The sequence below is a fragment of the Mus pahari genome, chromosome 5, assembly GCF_900095145.1.
Source record: "Mus pahari chromosome 5, PAHARI_EIJ_v1.1, whole genome shotgun sequence".
Taxonomy (NCBI): domain Eukaryota; kingdom Metazoa; phylum Chordata; class Mammalia; order Rodentia; family Muridae; genus Mus; species Mus pahari.
The window spans coordinates 63,271,244-63,289,887 of NC_034594.1; the positions used below are offsets into that span (position 1 = coordinate 63,271,244).

Below are 18,644 nucleotides of genomic sequence, written 5' to 3' on the forward strand. Positions count from 1 at the left end.
TGTAGACCAGGCTGGCCTCGAACTCAGAAATCCACCTGTCTCTGCCTCCCGAGTGCTGGGATTAAGGGCGTGCACCAACACGCCTGGCTTCTTCCCTATTTTTAAAGAGGGGGATAGTGCTGGGATGTGGCTCAGTGATAGAATACTTGCTAAGTATTCACAATGCCTTGAATTTGATCAACCGTAACACAAACAAAACGGCATAGATAGACAAGCAGAGAACCATCAGAGAACATTACACAGACAGATCTTGGTCAGTCCTGTTTTAGCCAAGAGGAAGTCTCTATTGGCCAAATAGAGAATTGAGAAATGTTTGACTACCAAAAAAAAAAAACCAACGTATGTGAGCTTGTCGGTGGGAAAGAAGCAGAGCCAGCATTGGCATCTTGGAACATGAGAGAGAGCAGCCTGTCTGAGCAGATAGCAGTCTATGAAAAGGCTTGTGAGAAGGGAAGGTGCCTGCTCGGCTGAGAGATTTTCTTCATGATCACAGGGAAGAAATGCTGAGATGGAACTGAGAATAAAGGAAAAGGCAGCATTTGGAGAGTTAGCCAGGAGGTGCCAGGATCCCTGGGTTCTCCATGGTAGAGATGTTTTGTAAAATCTTTAGAATTCTAGAGGCTTGCAGTTTTGTGAGGTGTACATGACTCTGAGAATCTGGAAGTACTGTTTTGAGTGTCAAAACAGTGATGTATAATTGCTGTATATTTGATGGATGGATATGTGTTTATACTGTCAATTTCTGAATTTGGAAAAATACTGTATTGCTCTTCTTTTCGAGTTGTGGTTCTTTTGTCTGTTGTGAGCGCGTTAGGTGAGCTCAGGTCTTGGATATTGTAACTCTTCTTTCTAGACTTTTCCCACCAGAACTTGTAGTCTCATGGTCTCTGCCGTAGTTGAGTTTTCTTGATTGAATGCAACTGTCTACCTCTGCACACAGCTGTAGGCTCCAGATTAAATGACCCTGCTGTAAAATGGCTGTAGTCACTTAGGAATATCTGAAACTACCATTGAGAAAATTTGAAATGTTCACTTTTGCTGTCTTGAAAGAGAAATCATGTATGGCTTTTGTTTGTTTTGTTTTGTTTTGTTTTACAGGTATGAATCTCCAGAAATAGCTCTTAATTGTGGGATAATGTTAAGAGAATGCATCAGACATGAACCGCTTGCAAAAATCATTTTGTGGTCAGAACAGTTTTATGACTTCTTCAGATATGTTGAAATGTCAACATTTGACATAGCTTCAGATGCATTTGCTACATTCAAGGTAACATTTAAAAACTTAAATTCTAAGCACACTTGCAAGTCAGATTGTTTCCCCATCTTTGTCTCCTCTACTCACACTGCCCTCTAGTGGAAATAAAGGTGTGTTTTATATGCATTTGCATGCCTCAGGTATTTGTAGTAAAACCACAAAAACAGCCAAAAATGTAAAAAAAAAAAAAAAAAAAAAATTTAAATTCTCAAATCTTATCAGAAAAACAAAAGTCCTGTAAGGTCAAAATTGCACTTTCCTGTCCAATTATTCACTAAGTGTGGCATAGATAATATACAGATTGTCCAACAACCAGGCTTTCTCTTGTGATGAGGCACTCTGTAGTGCCTCCTTTGGCTGGCACTAGATGGGGTAATGGAATTGGCCTCTACTCAGAGGCCATGGTTTTTGGAATATATGTGTTATCAAATACAAGAACCACATTCAGGGTGAACAGCTATAAGTTGTTGAATTCTTTTTTTGTTTTTTGTTGTTTTGTTTTGTTTTGTTTTGTTTTTTGAGACAGGGTTCTCTGTAGCCTTGGCTGTCCTGGAACTCANTTTGTAGACCAGGCTGGCCTCGAACTCAGAAATCTGCCTGCCTCTGCCTCCCGAGTGCTGGGATTAAAGGCGTGTGCCGCCACTCCCGGCTAAGTTGTTGAATTCTTGTTTAGTACATGTAGCTCACGCATACTCAGAAGCCATGAATACTAACACAGAATTGTCGCTTTCCTTGTAAGAGCTCAGCTTCTTAAGAAAGAGCCTCAGGCTCTGGGTAAAGCTCACGTGAGGGTAATGAATACGTAAGGCCTGGAGACTGACAGTAGGTGAGGGTAGTGAATATGTAAGGCCTGGAGACTGACAGTAGGGTTCCACCCTGAGAGCAAGGCGTGAAGAGTACCAAGGATTTATTTTCCAAAGTCAGTACAGCTTCTGCAGAAGCTTTAGGTAATTTCTCAGATACATATATGTAAATGTCATATATGAAGCAAACTGTAGTTAATTTGAGATACAATAGAGTGTCACCATGATGTCTCAAGTTCACTGCAGTTGTGGGGTAAGACTCACGATTAGGATGCATCAATGGAAGGGAGTGCTCCATTCAGGAGCAGCAGCCCAGTGTGAAGAGAGGTGTGGTAGTGTCTTTCATGGAAGAGGGCCCTCTGGCTGCACTTACTCAGATTGCCCACAAGTATGATTCAGCCACAAAATTGAAGTGGCATCACCGTGAACAGATTCTGACATGCTAGTCTCCATCCATCCAGTTTCCGATAACTCCCTTGGAAGTGATTGTGTTCCTTTTTTTCATTGCAACCATTGATGCTGGCTAAGGTTCTGGACACACTATAACTTTCCTTTCTGCCTGTGATGGGGGCTTGTAGCACCTGTCACGTGGAGAAAGACCCTGCATGTAAAATCATGCTGAGCAGCAGATGGTTACTGAAGGTTTCAGTAAAATGACTACTGCATCTCCAGAGAGGCTGAAACTTAATTCCAGCTTTTTTATTTCACTTGTTTAACTCTCACAGGAGTCTTGGGGAAAATTAGCAAGGTTTCTTGAAGACCCCTCTTTAAATGAGGAAATCCAGCACAAGCCCTGTGCAGCAGTTTGAACAGTGTGAACCCTTGGGTGGGGTTAGAAGCTTTCGTAACAATATACCATGAAGACTATTGAGTATGATGATGTCCCAAACACATCGTCTAATTTTCCTGGTTCATTCATTGATGTATTTATTTAATACTAAGCCCTTGCTATGTACTAGGAAGAGTTTAAGGTGCCAGAAATTCAAAAGTTGTAAATACCAGTGTGATCCTTGGTTTTATGGAACTGACAGTCTAATGAAAGAGAGGACTTACTAAATAATCCCAAAAGCACATGTAGAATTACAACTATGACCCATCAGGAAAAGTTTTCTGAGGAAGTGATGTTAAGTCAGAGTCTAGGGTCAGGAGTAGATGACTAGACAGACAAAAAGCTTCTGTGAGGGACATTTTTGGGAGGTGGGTGGCAGATCAACTCCCTGCATACCCTGATCTCAGTAATCCCCACAAAGGAGCTCAAGCTGGATTGCTGTCCATGGCGTGACCTCGGGCCAGGGGCACCTATAATGAGGCATAAACAGTTCTAACTTACTGAGACAAAGGTCATTTCGTGGTCACTTTATGGTCCTGAGTAAAAATTATGATGAAATATTAAGTAGTTACTGTGTGCTAATAGTTAACAACAGTTTATTAGGCAGTTTGGCAGATATTTTAGAATTCTCTTTCCTAAGAAAGCATTAATGGAGAGCAAGTCTAAAAATACATGTTTTTCTTTTTCTAGGATTTACTCACAAGACATAAATTGCTCAGTGCAGAATTTTTGGAACAACATTATGATAGAGTAAGTATGTGAAATATTTTAAATGACGTTTGTAATTTTTAACAAAAAATTTTAAATGGAGATTTAAGTTAGATTTTGCATCAGAATATTTGAGTCTATGGTGTTTGTAAATAGTGCTATGATCACTTTACTGAAACAACATTGAGGACTACTAAGTCTGAAGCAAAATTTGACCTTGATTCATTGCCCTTTGCATCTTTTCTTACTTTAGAAGGGGGAAGTGGTCATTTTTGCTCCTGAATGATAATCTAGTTAAGATGCAAAGAGAATTTAGTCTGACTTTTATACTTTTTCTTCCTTTTTCATCAGTTGCTGCACACAAGTAGAGAGAAAGAGGCAGCAGCTGATAGGATTTGAGCAGCGCTGGCCTAGTGGGCAGGACCCCAGCTCTGCCCCTGCTTCGCTGCTTACTCCTTTGTGGCCATGGCCAAGGCACTCACTGCTTGGGGGCTTAGAAACCCTCCTTATTTGTAAAGTGAGGACATTGGACTAGCCATCGGTAAGGTTGCTTCCAGCTCTGTGTCATTGTCGGTCAAACCCAGCAGTGATGACCTCCAGAGAGCTGTCAGTGATCCCGGGTGCTTGATGATTTACTGCCCATCAGCCACACAGCTGCCCCAAGACCACAGTGCCTGTGTTCACTCATATACCTCTCCCTTCTTCTGGAGGACTTCTCACAGTGCCACAGTAGTTCCCTATACGCTGTCTAGGCTCTGATAGGCACGTGTAGAGAACTTAGAATAATAACTCTCCACTTAAACTTCCTGTCCATTCTACAAGACTTGGCTTAGTTTTTAATCCTTCCACTAGTAGTTTAAATCTTTGAAGTTTTAAATATTGTTAGTACTTCATCATTTGCTTTCCTATCCCGCTCCATTATAAGGTTCTGGAGGCAAAACCTGTGCTTCCTCCTCTCCCAGCAGCAGCACAGCATGTGGCTAAGAAAGCAGCCTCATCAGTGACTTAAACATTGACAGCACTTTATTTCTGCCATGACTGTTTGGATGTGGGTGTTTCCTTTGTGTTTCTGGCTTGAGGTGGCAGCTTTTGTTTCTTTGAAGCATCATAGGCTTTTTAACAGGGTGGTTCTCAACCTTTTGGTCATGACCCTTTTAAATGGTCATATTAGATAGCCTGCATATGAGATATTTACATATGGTTTATAACAGCAAAAGCAGTTATGAAAAAGCAAGGAAATAATTTTATGGTTGGAGATCATGACAACCTGAGGAACTGTATCAAAGGGTTGAAGCACTGGATAGTGGTAACGCACGCCTTTAATCCCAGCATTCAAGAGGCAGAGGCAAGCTCTGAGTTGGAGGCCAGCCTGGTCTACAGAGCAAGTTCAGCCAAGGCACACAGAAAAACCCTATCTCAAAAAACAAAGGGGGCGGGAGATGGGGAGAGAAAGGATTGCATTATTAGCAAAGTTGAGAACCACTGCTCTAACATCAGAAACTTGAGTCTGGCTTCAAGTCCTAAGAGCAAAGGCTTTCTTGACTCTGGGCCTTCTGTGGCCTCAGAGTAGCATGTGTCCACTGATAACAGTGTGTGGCCTCTGATGCTTTATAAAGCTCATGGAGACTGTGTAACCATAGTAAGAGTTAGTCATTGTTAACCTACTTTATTTCCACAAGGCCTCAAAACTCTTTTATTATTCTACCAACTTAATTTAAAGGCTCCCACAGATAGTCTACCTTATTTAAAGAGAGTTCTATAGGTGATGATGTCTATTTTAATGTTGAAGTAAGGTGGGTTTTACAAATTATTTGTGGATGTGACATCAGCTAACAAAATTCTAGAAAGACTTTTTACAGAAATGTGTGGAGTACAGTCAGATCTGAGGGAGAAGGAATATCAAGTCCTATCATAAAATATATGCACTTAAAACCCCAACCACTTTGATTCTTAGTTTTGTTTTGTTTTTGTTTTTGTTTTACCAACTAAAGCATTAGGGGGAGGCAGTCAGTTAAAAGATGTGTGCTGGTGCTCAGAATTACCTGTTGACATCCTTAACTGCGAGTTGGGTTGCCCGCCATGGGTTGGTTTTAGTTGCTCCTACTCCGGCTTTGAAGCCATGGTGGCCCTATCAGCTCTGATTTGCAGCTTTGCACTCCCCAGGTCTCTCAAGCTATAACTTCCTTGTGCTTCTTGCAGGAATATCTTTTCCCTGCCCCATTTCTAAGTAATATTACTCCCTTCCTTCACCTTTGATGCAAGTTCTCACCTTTCAAAACCTCCATCTACTTAACACACTGGAGGTTTCTCCCCTCTCTCAGCTTTATTTTCTCTCCTTCCTTGAAAGAACAGGTTCATTTTTCTCTTTGTGGTTTAGACAAATTGAGTTCCTGTTTATGAAATAATAGGAATTTTTAACACCAAGAAATGAATATGGAAAGTGTGAGGTGTTAATGCATTGTTCCTCACTTATGATTCATTACAGTATGTAATGAATATGTTCCTTACATTATGATTCATTACAGTAGCAAAATTACAGTTATGAAGTAGCAATTACATAATGTTATGGTAGAGGTCAGCACATGTCTTAAAGGGTTGCAGCATTAGGAAGGTTGAGAACCACTGTGTTGGTATTATGCACATGGAGTTAGGGTGTAGAGGGAGACTTGTCAGAGTCATCTCTGGATCTGACTGAAACCTGGAGGGGACCCGTCCCAGGAGCTCCCTAATTAGAAGTGGCTGGTGGCATCACCAGAGGGGCCCAAGAGAAAGGAAGGTTTGACATCACATAATTGTCAGCAAGAGAGCACAGGCCTTTGTTGATTTCAGAGTCTGTCCTGAACTTTACAGTGTTATCTAGCTGCCTTTTCCCTATCCTGATGTGTGTTTTCTGCTCTCCTAGTTTTTCAGTGAATATGAAAAGCTACTTCATTCAGAAAATTATGTGACAAAGAGACAGTCACTGAAGGTATGTCACATTCTCTTTTTCATGTCATTCATTTCTCTTCATTATGTATTTGTGACTTAAACTTGGAGAATCAGGTGTTGGTTGTAGGGCTTTAGGAAAAAGTATATTTGTGATTTGGGCATGGTTGTTTTGTTTTGTTTTGTTTTGTTTTGTTTTCAGGGTTTGGGGTATGGTAGTGATCTGTATGCCCACAGTATAAGGTAGGGACACCAAAGGGGAATATGCCACTCAAGGCTACAGATCTCAATGCAGGCAGACTGGCACCAGGGCATGCCCTCAACTATCAATGCACAATGCCTGCTCCCGCCGGGTATGTAGCTGCTACACGGCCTCAGGAGAGCTCTGTGCAAGAGCAACCTGGAGGAAAAGTCCCAGCTGAGCAGGAGCCGTTGCACACTGAGTTTATATGGAGTCGTGAGGACACTCTGCGGCCAGTGAAGGTGGTTTCAGCTCCCTGCGTGGTTTCTTAACAGTCAGGGTTGTCTTGAGGAACCGCTGCCAAAGATTCAGCTTTGTGAGGCCGATGTGAGAAAATGAAACACTTAGCATGTGTTTAGGTAAACACCCTTCATCCTGGAAAGCAAGTCCTGCTAAATAGAATTTAAAACAGGAAAAAGATTAGTTACTAATCAGAACTTCCTAGAACAACCCTTTCCTTTTCTGGGTAGTGGTAGTTTGTTACATTGTTCATAGTTATTTTGTTGCTGTGTTTTGAAACTAGTCTCTTCTAGCATCAGGTGATGACTATCAAATGGGTTGTTTAATTTTTTTATTTGCTTTAAGTCTTAATAATTTAAGAGTAATGGTCTAATGTCTTCTCAGCTTCTGGGTGAGCTGCTGTTGGACAGACACAACTTCACTATTATGACGAAGTACATCAGTAAGCCCGAGAACCTCAAGCTGATGATGAACCTCCTCCGAGACAAGAGCCGCAACATCCAGTTCGAGGCCTTCCACGTGTTCAAGGTAAGCCGCACGGGCAACAGTGCCGCCTTCTGAAACTGTTCATTGCAATTACTAAAATAGTGCCAGTTTTGGTAACCAAAGTGATAACTCAGTTCATTCAGAGCGTTTAACAGAAGAGGGACCTGGATGGAAATGGGCTGTGCCCTTGTACGTGAAAATGGGGTGGGAAAGTATAGTCAGGGAGGGGTGTTACTCTCCAGCTTACACATAAGATATTTGCAGACAAACACGGCCCCTGCTGTCCTTCTCCTGCACCCTCCCACCCCTTACATTCACTCTTTCTGCAGATTCAGTGAGGGCCTGTGCGAAGCCAGGGGTAGTTTTAATGCTTTCCTTGGGGGTGTCCCTCTTAAATTTCAGTCTGACCTCCTGTGCCCAGAAATAATTTGATTCTAAACTCAAAGTCAGTATTTAGTCCTAAGTACTGTGTTTCAGGGTTGGCAGAGTGGCTTGGCAGTCTTTGTGCTAACCATGTAATTATTATTACCCTCATTATCATATAAAAGTAAGTTCTTGTAAAGAAAAGACCCCTGTCCCTGTCTGCCCAGGAGCTTGCTGGGTGGACACTGATGGCTTTCTGACTCGCATGGCTTTCTCTTCTGCAGGTGTTTGTGGCCAACCCCAACAAGACGCAGCCCATCCTAGACATCCTCCTTAAGAACCAGACCAAACTCATCGAGTTCCTCAGCAAGTTTCAGAATGACAGGACCGAGGACGAGCAGTTCAATGATGAGAAGACCTATTTAGTCAAGCAGATCAGGGATTTGAAGAGAGCTGCCCAGCAAGAAGCCTAGTGTCCAGTGAACCCCGGTCCCATCCAAGCTCAGCACTTGCTGTCAGCTCCTCAGCATCAGGCACTCTCATCGATTCATGGGGAGCACTACTGCTAATCTGCTGTTCAGTGAACGGTTTTTCATTTTACCTTTTTGTTTTTCAGTCCAGGTTGGAGAACGTAGCTGCTGCTGCTTGCACATTAGAGCGCACGTGGTCTTTCTTTCCCTTGATCTCCGTGTCTTTTCAGAACTCACAGACCTCCAATTTGCTACAGGAGTTCTGAACATGGCTGGGTTCATGAAAGCAAATGTACAGTGAGAGTGGTCTAGGGAAAAGACGGTGATACATCGCTGACACCTGCCCGTCCGTCGGCACTGCTCTCTGCAGGTCTGTGCAGTGTGGCCCAAGTCTACCCACCCATCTCTCCCGGAGGAAGATGGCGCATACGGGGACTGTTGGAGATCAGAAGGGAGAGCTGTATCCAGTGTGAGCTTCGGGGAGGATAAAGTTGGTGTGCAAATAAATTGATACTGAAGCTTAGCAACTTGTCAAGTGTGGAGCTTCATAAGGTCATAAGAAAGTGTGTATATATGCTTTTTCACAGCTTTCTAGAACTTTGTGACATTTGATTTTCTTGAAACTTGTAAACCTGGATATGTTGAAGGGTGTTTGTTAATTTTACTTTTGAAGGTGTTTTACAACAGTAGAGCTAGCAGCAACACCTATGTTTCATTTCAACACTGCTTACAGGTTTCTTTTGTATATAATTCTTAGAATGCTCATTTCTTTTAAATCGTTTAATTTGTACAGCAGAGGAATGTTATTGTAGTAGTATGTAACTATTACCTGAGTTTTGCAAAAAAAAAAAAAAAAAAGAATGCTCATATGTAATTGAAATACTTGAGATTACATGAAAATGCTGATTTTAACATTTAAGGATCACAGCATTAAAAGAAAAAGAACCAATCCCTTGTATTCAGTTACCCAATGGGGCGCCTTTGGCAGGCAGAACTAGATACCTGGAACTCTGTCTGCTACATATTCTTGCAGAATATTGGCCTTATTCATTTAAAATGAGTCCTAAGATTGCCATATCTATGAATGATACAGATTATGCTAAATAATGCTGGTTTGTTTTTTTGTTCTGTTTTGTTTTGTTTTGTTTTGTGAGGGACTTCCTATAGAGCACCGTTTCTTTCTTCGAGTACGTACGTAATATCCAGTACAGTAGCCGAGAAACTGAATAATTAAAACTTTGGCTTCTCTAAGGGAAAGAAGAGCCCTGGTCCTGATGTCATGGTGGAGATGGATGGGTTTAATGTCCTTTTCCTTAATGCTGCAGATTATCAGTATTTATAAAGTAACTGATTTTGCACCACTTTTTGTGACTGTGACCACAGCAGAACAATGTCTCCTAGACTGTATCTACATAAAGTTACTAGAATGGTCTCTGTCTGTCTTAGTGACACACGGATCACAACTAACAACTTAAAATCAGAGTTTGCCCGATCCAATTCAGCATGGCTGTAGCTGACTAAAATCTTTACATAATTACTCTTTGTCAGCCTCTCTTACTAACTAAATTATTCATTGGCCAGTAAAAGGAGCCTCCGAGCTGATGTCTTAGCGGATTTTAAGGTTTCCTCCAAGGAATACAAGTCAGAAAACCCACTCCAGAAAATACAGGTCTGTTCTATGTCATCTAAATGGCAGTCTACAATAAAGGGATTCCAAGGCTCTCTTTACCCATGTGTGTGCGTGTAGAGGTGATGTTCTCTAGTAGAGACAGAGAACGCATTCAGTCTTCTGGACAAGGGCAAGCTGGGGAGTGTGCAGACTCAGCTGCGCTAAGTGACCCAGGCCTTGCCACTCTGTTGTGAGCCAGGATTTGGTGACACAGCGGCCATTACACTAAGTGGAAGGAGTGTCTCCTTGCCAGGCTAGCTCTTAGGACTTGAGATGACAGATTAGCTTCCACTTGGGCTAACAGAGAGCAGTGCCAGAGTCTTGCTGTGGAAGATGGGATGCAGTGTGTCAGAGAACTGTCACTCATGCATTGGAAGCCGAAGGCTGAGAAGGCTTTCTGGATTGTTTTTAAACAGAACAATGTGAAAACATTCAAGATTGAAAAGTTGCATTTAAAGTGTGATCATTTTCTAGGTTCCTATTACCAGAACGATTATCCTGGGTGTGGTTTCTTTGGTGTTATAAAGGGTTAATTTTACTTAAGGCAGTTACTTAATGTGATTTTTTTTTTTAACCCTTAAAAAAAAGTGGGAGATGTATACAATTGTTAATGACATGGAAGTGTTTCCTTTCTCCTGAGGAAAAGTGAATTTCTTATCAGAATATCTGGCTGGCCCTGTAATTTAAATTAAAATAAAATTTTGGAGAAACTGTCTTATGATGTCCTTTAGACAGTCACATGTCACAGTGGAGAGTTCCATCAAGAGACAAAAGCATATAATTTGTCAGCAGGTAGGAAACAGTTAACACTCTTTTTTTCCTTACTCAAGATTAGTACACCTGCAGTTTTCCCCTTATCTTGCCCCTGTGTGCAGGGTGATTATTGTGTCACATAGCCCTTTCTTGTCTCCAAGTGCAATATCAATGTTACCATTTTATGGTACCCCCACCCGCCCCCACACCCCAACATTTGGAGTGTGGATCTATCTTTTGTTCCTTTATCAACAGTGGAGACTCACTGCCTGACAGGGAGAGTCACAGGTCACTGGAGCATGTCCATGGGGAAGTAGAGACCTAGGAAGCCTAGGACTGGCACCAAGGCCATGTGGCCCCTATTCTGTCTCCAGAGGTGACTCCTTGCCTATGTACAACCCTGCCAACCCTTAACCTTGTCTGTCAATAAGCTCTCCATTTCGGGCAGCAGGACATGGGGCCTGCTCTTGCCAGAGATGCTTCAGTAGAGTTAAAGCATCTTACTGTTCATCTGCCAGGCCAGAGTTAGCCTACCCCGAAGCTCACATTCCACTTCCCTACCCCCATGGAATCCTTGCAGTCTTCCAGCTGCATGCTGACTAAGCATCCTGGGCTGCTTGTTTCCATCCTAACCTGCAAGGACTAGATGGGCTAATGATCATTGAATCCCCAAGGGCTGCAATGTTCCACAGTCACCCCAGGTCATAGGGGATCCCACAGATGCCAGTGAGATCCTTTAGAGAAGAGGACAATGATGTACTACTCTTGCATTGCTCTGGCTCACAGCCTGGTTGCTCACCTCTGCCAACCATCTCTTAGCTGCTCCCAGAGTTTCCCATGAGACATTTGTTCCCAACGCTGAGCTGCTTCCTCAGAATTCAACAACTAGACCTCAGGAGGAGTCTGAAAACGTCCTTCCATGTGCGATCATCAGTTTTCTTCTAAAGTTTTCCTCTAGTTGCCCCCATATACCTCCCTCCACGAAGCACGTAGGGGGCCAAGACTGTTTTACTAAGGCCTGGAAGCTCTGGGCCTCCAGGGACCTGCCTCCCTGCATTCAACACTACCTGGAGGGCCAGTGACTGACTGCACAAAGATGGAGCTGCTGTGGCACCATCCCCTACAAAGATCTCAGAAACCCATGTCTGATTCCCTGTATTCTTGTCCCTGGAGAGTGCACTCCCTTTCTCTCCCCCTCTCCCCCTTTCTGCTTTTCCCCCTCTCCCCCCCCCCTCTCACACACACACCAGGTTCCTGGATAAGAGACTACATCCTCTGCAGTTACTTTTCTTCCTGCAACTCAAGTACCTTGTAGGTGTCTATGGACATAACGTGCTTCTACATTTCCACACAGGTAACAGGTTTTGTAATTTTAGCTGATCAAAATTAAAACTTCCCAGGCAATAACTTCTTAACCACCTCCATCTCAGTGGTCCCTGGAATTTGTCTTAGTGACACACTCCATGGGGTGGAAATTGATAGATACATTTTGCAGTATGTGGAGTTTCCTTTCCATTGAGATGCAAAGGTGAACCTGATGAAAGTTGTTCTCGGTGACTAGCAGGCCATTGGAAACTCCCAGGTGCCATTGCTGAGTGGTCCAGCCTGTGGTCCTGGCCCTCTTGGGAGTTTCCACCAGTGGGTAGAGCTGGATGCCAATCTGTAACTTGGATTCAGGATCATCGGTTCATATACATTGCCTGTATATGATGGCCACAGGGCCCTTCTCTAGACCCAGCAGCTTCTCTGATGATGAATGACAACTGGCTGGTGGGAAAAGAAAAACTTCATCCTCACTGACCCAAGTGTTTCCCAAGACCTGGTCCCAAATAGATGATAGCGCCTCATTGGAAGCTTTGTCAGCCTGACCAACACCCCATCCATGTAGCAACCCAGCCTCTAGGTGGCTGCGCTGAGCTGCTTTTACTCTTTAAGCCCACTGGAGGGCGGTATAGTTCCTTGATTTAGTGCTGCAGATTTATCTGGGCATTGAAAAGACCTGGGAGTCCAGTGGGGGAGGGAGGTTGTCTCTGGTGTTGGGAAGCCTGGAGATTGTTGGAGGGACATCACTTTCAAACAAGCTGGAGGAGTTAGGGATAGAAACGTGGGGAGCAGAGGAAGCCCTGGGTGAATGTGTGGTGTTGACATGAGCATGCCAGTGGTGTTTCTGCCTCCTACACCAAGCAGGCAGACATTGTTCTCTGTGGTTCTGAGTGGCAAGCTCTGAAAGTCCCCCTTCACTCTCCAAGCGTTGGTCTGTTGGAAGCAGCACAGAGGGGTCCAGCATCTACCATTCCTTGTGGGCTACAGAACCTGCAGACACCCTACTGCTAGCTGAGGACAAGGCAGCATCTGAGACTTAATGTGCTCTCCTCTCTTACTGAATGTCCCATGGCACCCACACTGAGATGTTAGCCTGGGATGGGTCCCCACAGACCAGGACCTGCTTGTTATGGATACCCCCTATCCCCTATCTGCACCTCTAGGAGACCAGAGCCAGATCTCTACCCAAAACATTCCAGGCATTGAAAGTTAGGAGGCTTATAATACACAGCATCTGAATGACAGCCCCCAGAGTCCCCGGGATCCTCGGAAGGCAGGAGGCACTGTAAGTGAGTGTGTGCTATCTGGGTGGCAGCTTGCTTCTCATGGACTGCACAGACACAAAGGGGTGTCTACAGAGCACGTCCAGCGCGCATCTTTTATTCTCCATGGAAGATGTGGAATTTTGACCCAGACTTGTGGTTGGGAAGAAGCAGATATTAAGAACTATCTCACTGAAAGGATCTGTCCATTTCAGTCTGGCTGTGGTTTTGGCAACAGTTGAGGCAAAATGTCAAGTTCACCTGCAAACGTGAAGAGCCGTGACAGAGCAGGGTTTCCTGTTCTCTCCAGCATGACTTGCTTCCTTTCTGCTCCCCTACTAGCCTTGCTGCATCTTTGTTCAAGGTGGGAAGAAGAGTAAAAGCCAACTCTTAGGCTTTCTAGGGGACCTGAGGAAAGTGCCCAGCACACAGTAGGTCATCAGTACATGATGGCTTGGGAAGCCCAGTGGGAGGGGGTCAGAATACTCCCCAACTTTTTGATTCATCCTCCGGTTTCAGAGATAAAAGCAATATCCTTGTGAATCTGGTGCTGGCAGCCTTTAATCACAGCACTGTGGAGACAGAGGCAGGTAGATCTCTGAATTCAAGGCCAGCCTGGTCTAAATAGTGAGTTTCCGGGTAACCAGGGAATATCATAAGACCCTGTCTCAAACAACAAAATGAAAAGCCAATCCCAGGTGCTTTGTCATCACCGTGACATGTACTGTTCCGCTGACACGGGCCACTCACAGCATCAATGCCCCAAGACAGAGTATGCATTGGCTCTGCAGTCAGATGGGCAGGCAGGTGAGTGGGGACAGCACCATGTTAGAATGACAGGACCTGAGAAGCTCTGGCTTCACTCTCTTCCAAGCAAGTTAAGTCTCTGTTCTTGTGCCACTGAGAATACAAGCAACATGTCTGTTCGCCCCATGAAAGCGGAGGCAAGGGGAGCCAAAGAAGGACTTTACCTGAATACCTTGCCTGGTAAGGGATGCCTCATGCGAGCATTGAGAGATTGGGGAAGATAATCAGCAGGGCTCTGGGAAGCAGAGTGGGTTTCAATGACAGATTAGAGCGGTGCTTCTCAACCTGTGAGGTCACATATCAGATATGCCACATATCTGATATTTACATTGCAATTCATAACTTAGCAAAATAACTGTACAGTTATGAAGTAGCAACAAAATCAATTTGATGGTTGGGGGAGGGGGTCACTACAACCCGAGTAACTATTTAAAGGGGCACAGCATTAGGAAGGTGGTTGAGAAGCACTGAGTTAGAACCTGGAAGATCCCTGAATATAACAATAGGTCACTTGTCCCAGAAACAGTGTCTTCCTCCACATTTTGCCAGGAAAGCAGTGATTGGGCAGAAGAAGGAACTGCGGATCCTGACCACTCTTGGCTGTTGTTTTGTTTTTGTACAGGTCTTGCTATGTCATCCTGGCTGGCCTCAAATTTACTAATCCTCTAGCCCCCATCTCCCAACTGCTGGGATTACAAGTGTATGCTACCATGCCCAGTTTAGAATCTAGAGCATTCCTGAGGTGTGGAGATCCTATGACCCTGCCAGAATCTGACACAAAGGTGAACCAAGAAGAGGGAAAATAGGAACTGGTCAGCTCCAGGTTGGAATCTAATAAAAGGATGGGGGTTCTGCAGACTGTGCACTGGGCTCAGGGCACCGCCAAGTTATAGCTGCCCCCTGCACCCCGATCAAGATCTCCTAATTCTAGTCTGAAGATCAGTTTACAGTCACTCAACACCTTTGTCCAGTGCATCCAGGACACTCAATGAACTCAATGATCAAATAAGATCAGTGCAGAGGTCCCCAGAAAAGAACTGTACTGTGACAAAGCTACAAAGCTTTGAAACAAGAGCCGCTCACCTAGCCAGAGTTGATACCTGACTGTGGTTCCAACATCAGGAGGCTGAGGCAGGAGGATGGAGAAGTCCAGTCCTGACTACTAGACTAAACATTGTCTCAAAACAAAAACAATACAAAACAAAATCAGAACCAAACAACAACAAAACCTTTCAGGGCTACAATGATGCAATTGTTTCTCTCATCCAGAGAGATAGGAACCAGAGGAGGAGGGTAAAAAAAGAAAGAAATAGTCTAGAGTGCTAAAGAGAGAGAGAGAAAAATCAACCAGGAATTCTATCTCTAGTAACCTCTAGGTGATGTGGCTTAGCCAGTAACATCACTCAGTGCCCTGAGTTTGATACCCACATGATGGAAAGATGGCACAAGGGCACATGGAAGTGAGTAAACACAACTGGAAAAGGTGTAAGAGTAATACCTAGTAAAGCTGACCTTCAAAAGTGATGGTGAAATGAAGTCATTTCCAAAAACACACAGACTGGGAAACTTACTGCTCACCGTCCTGTCTCAGAGGAAGTCAGTACAAGAGAAAGGTCTTTAGACTGAAGAAAGAGGAGAGGATGCTAATTAAATCTACTGCAAAAAGAGTTCCAGATAAGGTGAATATGTAGGTTTTCAAAACAGATAAATATGCTTTTTTTCCTCTGACTTCCAAAAGACAAGTGCAGTCAATACTGTAGTGTTTTGCTAGTTTTGTATGTAGGTTTGCTGTCTATGACGTAATGGCACACAGGAAAGAGGGGCTTATGGTGGAGCTAGCATCAAACATCAGTAAGGCGTGGTAAAATGCATACTGATCCCTAGAGCAGCCACTTTTTAAAGGGCTGTTTAAAAAAAAATCAACAAGAGTTAAAATGATACCAAAAACATTTATTGAGAACTGTAGTCGGATGCTTCTAACGAGAAAGAGGTTGGAGGAAAGATAGGAGCTGTACAGGCCCTGAACAGCACATGTGACAATATTAAAGTCTACTCCAGCTGAAATGCTTCTCCAATCTGACCAGTAAAATACCAGCCAGATCTGGCAATGACGTTCTGTCTATGAGAGTCATTCCTCAGATTCGAAGACACAGATAAAGCCAAGCGTGATGAAGGAGTCTGGGGCCAGCCTAGGCTACATAATCAGTTTCAGGCCTAATAGAATAGGACATTATCTCAAACAAATGTATAATAAAATAAAGAAAAATTCACAAACAGTTGGAAATGAAAGGGCAGAGGAAAGAAAGTATGAAAAGAGTAAAACATGACCCTATCATGGCCTTCAAGAGGAACGTAACACACCTGGAAAGAGGGGCTCTCAACTGGGGAATTGCCTCCATCAGATTGGCCTGTGACTATTTTGTGGGGGTGCATTTTCTTAGTTCCTAATTGATATCGGGGAGGGGAATCTTCTCAAGAAAATGAAGACATGGGTCCAAAAGTGTCATGTGCCAAGTGTCTGCAGCAGCAGTCTTTAGAACCACAGCCTTGAAGTAATGCAAGCATCCAACAGCTCCGGACTCCTGAACTAAGTGTGCCTGGTCCCTACAGGGAACACTGAGTGACTGCTGCCTGCTGCCACATGGAGGGGCCAGAAGAACATTGTGCTAAGGAGGAGTCTTGGCACCGGAGACTGTATTTCAGACACCATTGATGTGACATAGCCTATGTTTGGTGGAAAGTAGATCAGCAATGATTTCATCCGAGGACAGGACCAAGAATGAGCTACAAACAGTGAGAGGAGACATTTTGGAGCAAGTAAGATGTTCTGACACTGAATTTTTAAAATAGTTTCTTAATTCTACAAATTTACTAAAAAAGCATCAAGTTTAAACTTTTTTTTAAAAGAATCATTTATTTGCATCTATCCATCTGTCAGCTTGGTCACACTTTAGCATCAAAAGGAAGTTTGTACTTTTTTTCTGCCGGCTAAATATAATCCATTGAGAAACTAATACTGATAATATATTCCCTTAGCACAAAACTGGTAAATTATCATTACAACAGAAATAAGAATATTGAGGCTAGGAGGATAGCTCAGTGGGTAAAGTGCTTGCCTTGTAAGTTTGAGGACCTGAGTTCAATGCCTAGGACCCACACAATAAAGCTAGGCGTGGTGGCACGAGCTTGGCATCTCAGAGCTGGAGAGGCAGAAACATTCGGATTTCTGGAGGAGTCCACCATCAGCCAGCCAACTTACTAGGGGAGTTCCACACCACCAAGAGATTGTCTCAAGAAAAGATGGACTGGAGGAAGAGGGGCTAAGAAGGTGGCTCAGCAGTGACGAACACTTGCTGTTCTCCCATAGGACCTGGCTTCAGCTCTCTGCACTACACTGTATGACCCATAACCTCCTGTAACCCCAACTCCCCGAACCCCAATTGTATTCTGTCCATAAGACCCATCACTCAGATGCAAAGACAAATAGAGACAAGCATGGGGAAGGAGTTTGAGGCCAGCCTGGTCTACATAGTTTCAGACCAGGCTGGTCTATAGAATGAGACTAGCCTCTGTGGGTACCCCCGCCCCCATACACACACATATATGTGTGTGCACACACAGAAGGCCCAAAGTTGTCCTCTGACCTCCACATGCATATATATACATGTGCCCACCCACACTCACACCAATGAATATACACCCTCACAAACGAGAACATAAAATAATAATAATTATAATCATATAATATCATTATATAATAATTATTATTTTATATAAGAGTGTACCAATAATGATAATGTATTTATTTCTGTCATGCTGGATTTTTAAGTGAAGACACCGTAAAGACATTTCTGAATAAACCTTGGCTGAGTGTATTGATAGCCTGGAGTTAGCTTGCTATAACTGCCACAGAGAGCTCAGGACCCAGAGAAGATCCAGATGGAAACAGAAAGGAATGAAAAGAGCCAGAAGGCAAATGGATGGTAAATATCAAAGGCAACTCTATCTTTCTTTAATTTCTCTAGAAGGCAATTCACTGGTCAGAGCAATAATAATAATATATTGTAGGAATCATAACATTCAAGGAAGCACATTTATTAACAGATAAGAAAAGTTCTGGTTGTGTTTTCAGAAGGTACTTAACTTCATTGAATCCCTGAATCATCCACTCCCCCACAAAAGGCAAAGATGTATATAAAAATATAAAAATCAAAGACCACAATATACCTCATAAATAAGAGAAAGAGATGAGCCAGGGTGGAAGAAAGTGAAGACATAAATCAGCCAGCAAGAGAACGGCTGAATATGCCACCACAGCTGGACTTCCTTGAGTGAAAGCCGGTTAAGACTCCAGGTCAAGGGCAGCAGAGCAGAACCTGGCTCTATTGAGAATTGCTCTTTAAGTATAGAGACACAGAGCCGGGCAGTGGTGGCGCACGCCTTTAATCCCAGCACTTGGGAGGCAGAGGCAGGCGGATTTCTGAGTTCGAGGCCAGCCTGGTCTACAAAG

The 18,644-nt window shown here is 43.5% G+C and overlaps 1 protein-coding gene across 1 annotated transcript in view; it reads left to right on the forward strand.

Moving 5' to 3' along the window:
* Cab39 (calcium binding protein 39) overlaps window positions 1-10,702 on the forward strand; it is a 58,709-nt gene extending 48,007 nt beyond the window's left edge. Inside the window, exons 5-9 of the mRNA XM_021198293.2 lie at window positions 1,099-1,267; window positions 3,578-3,637; window positions 6,498-6,563; window positions 7,386-7,529; window positions 8,135-10,702. Coding sequence (XP_021053952.1) covers window positions 1,099-1,267; window positions 3,578-3,637; window positions 6,498-6,563; window positions 7,386-7,529; window positions 8,135-8,323 — 628 coding nt within the window. The 3' untranslated portion in view covers window positions 8,324-10,702. The remainder of the gene's footprint in view (window positions 1-1,098; window positions 1,268-3,577; window positions 3,638-6,497; window positions 6,564-7,385; window positions 7,530-8,134) is intronic.
* The last annotated feature ends 7,942 nt before the right edge of the window (window positions 10,703-18,644 follow it).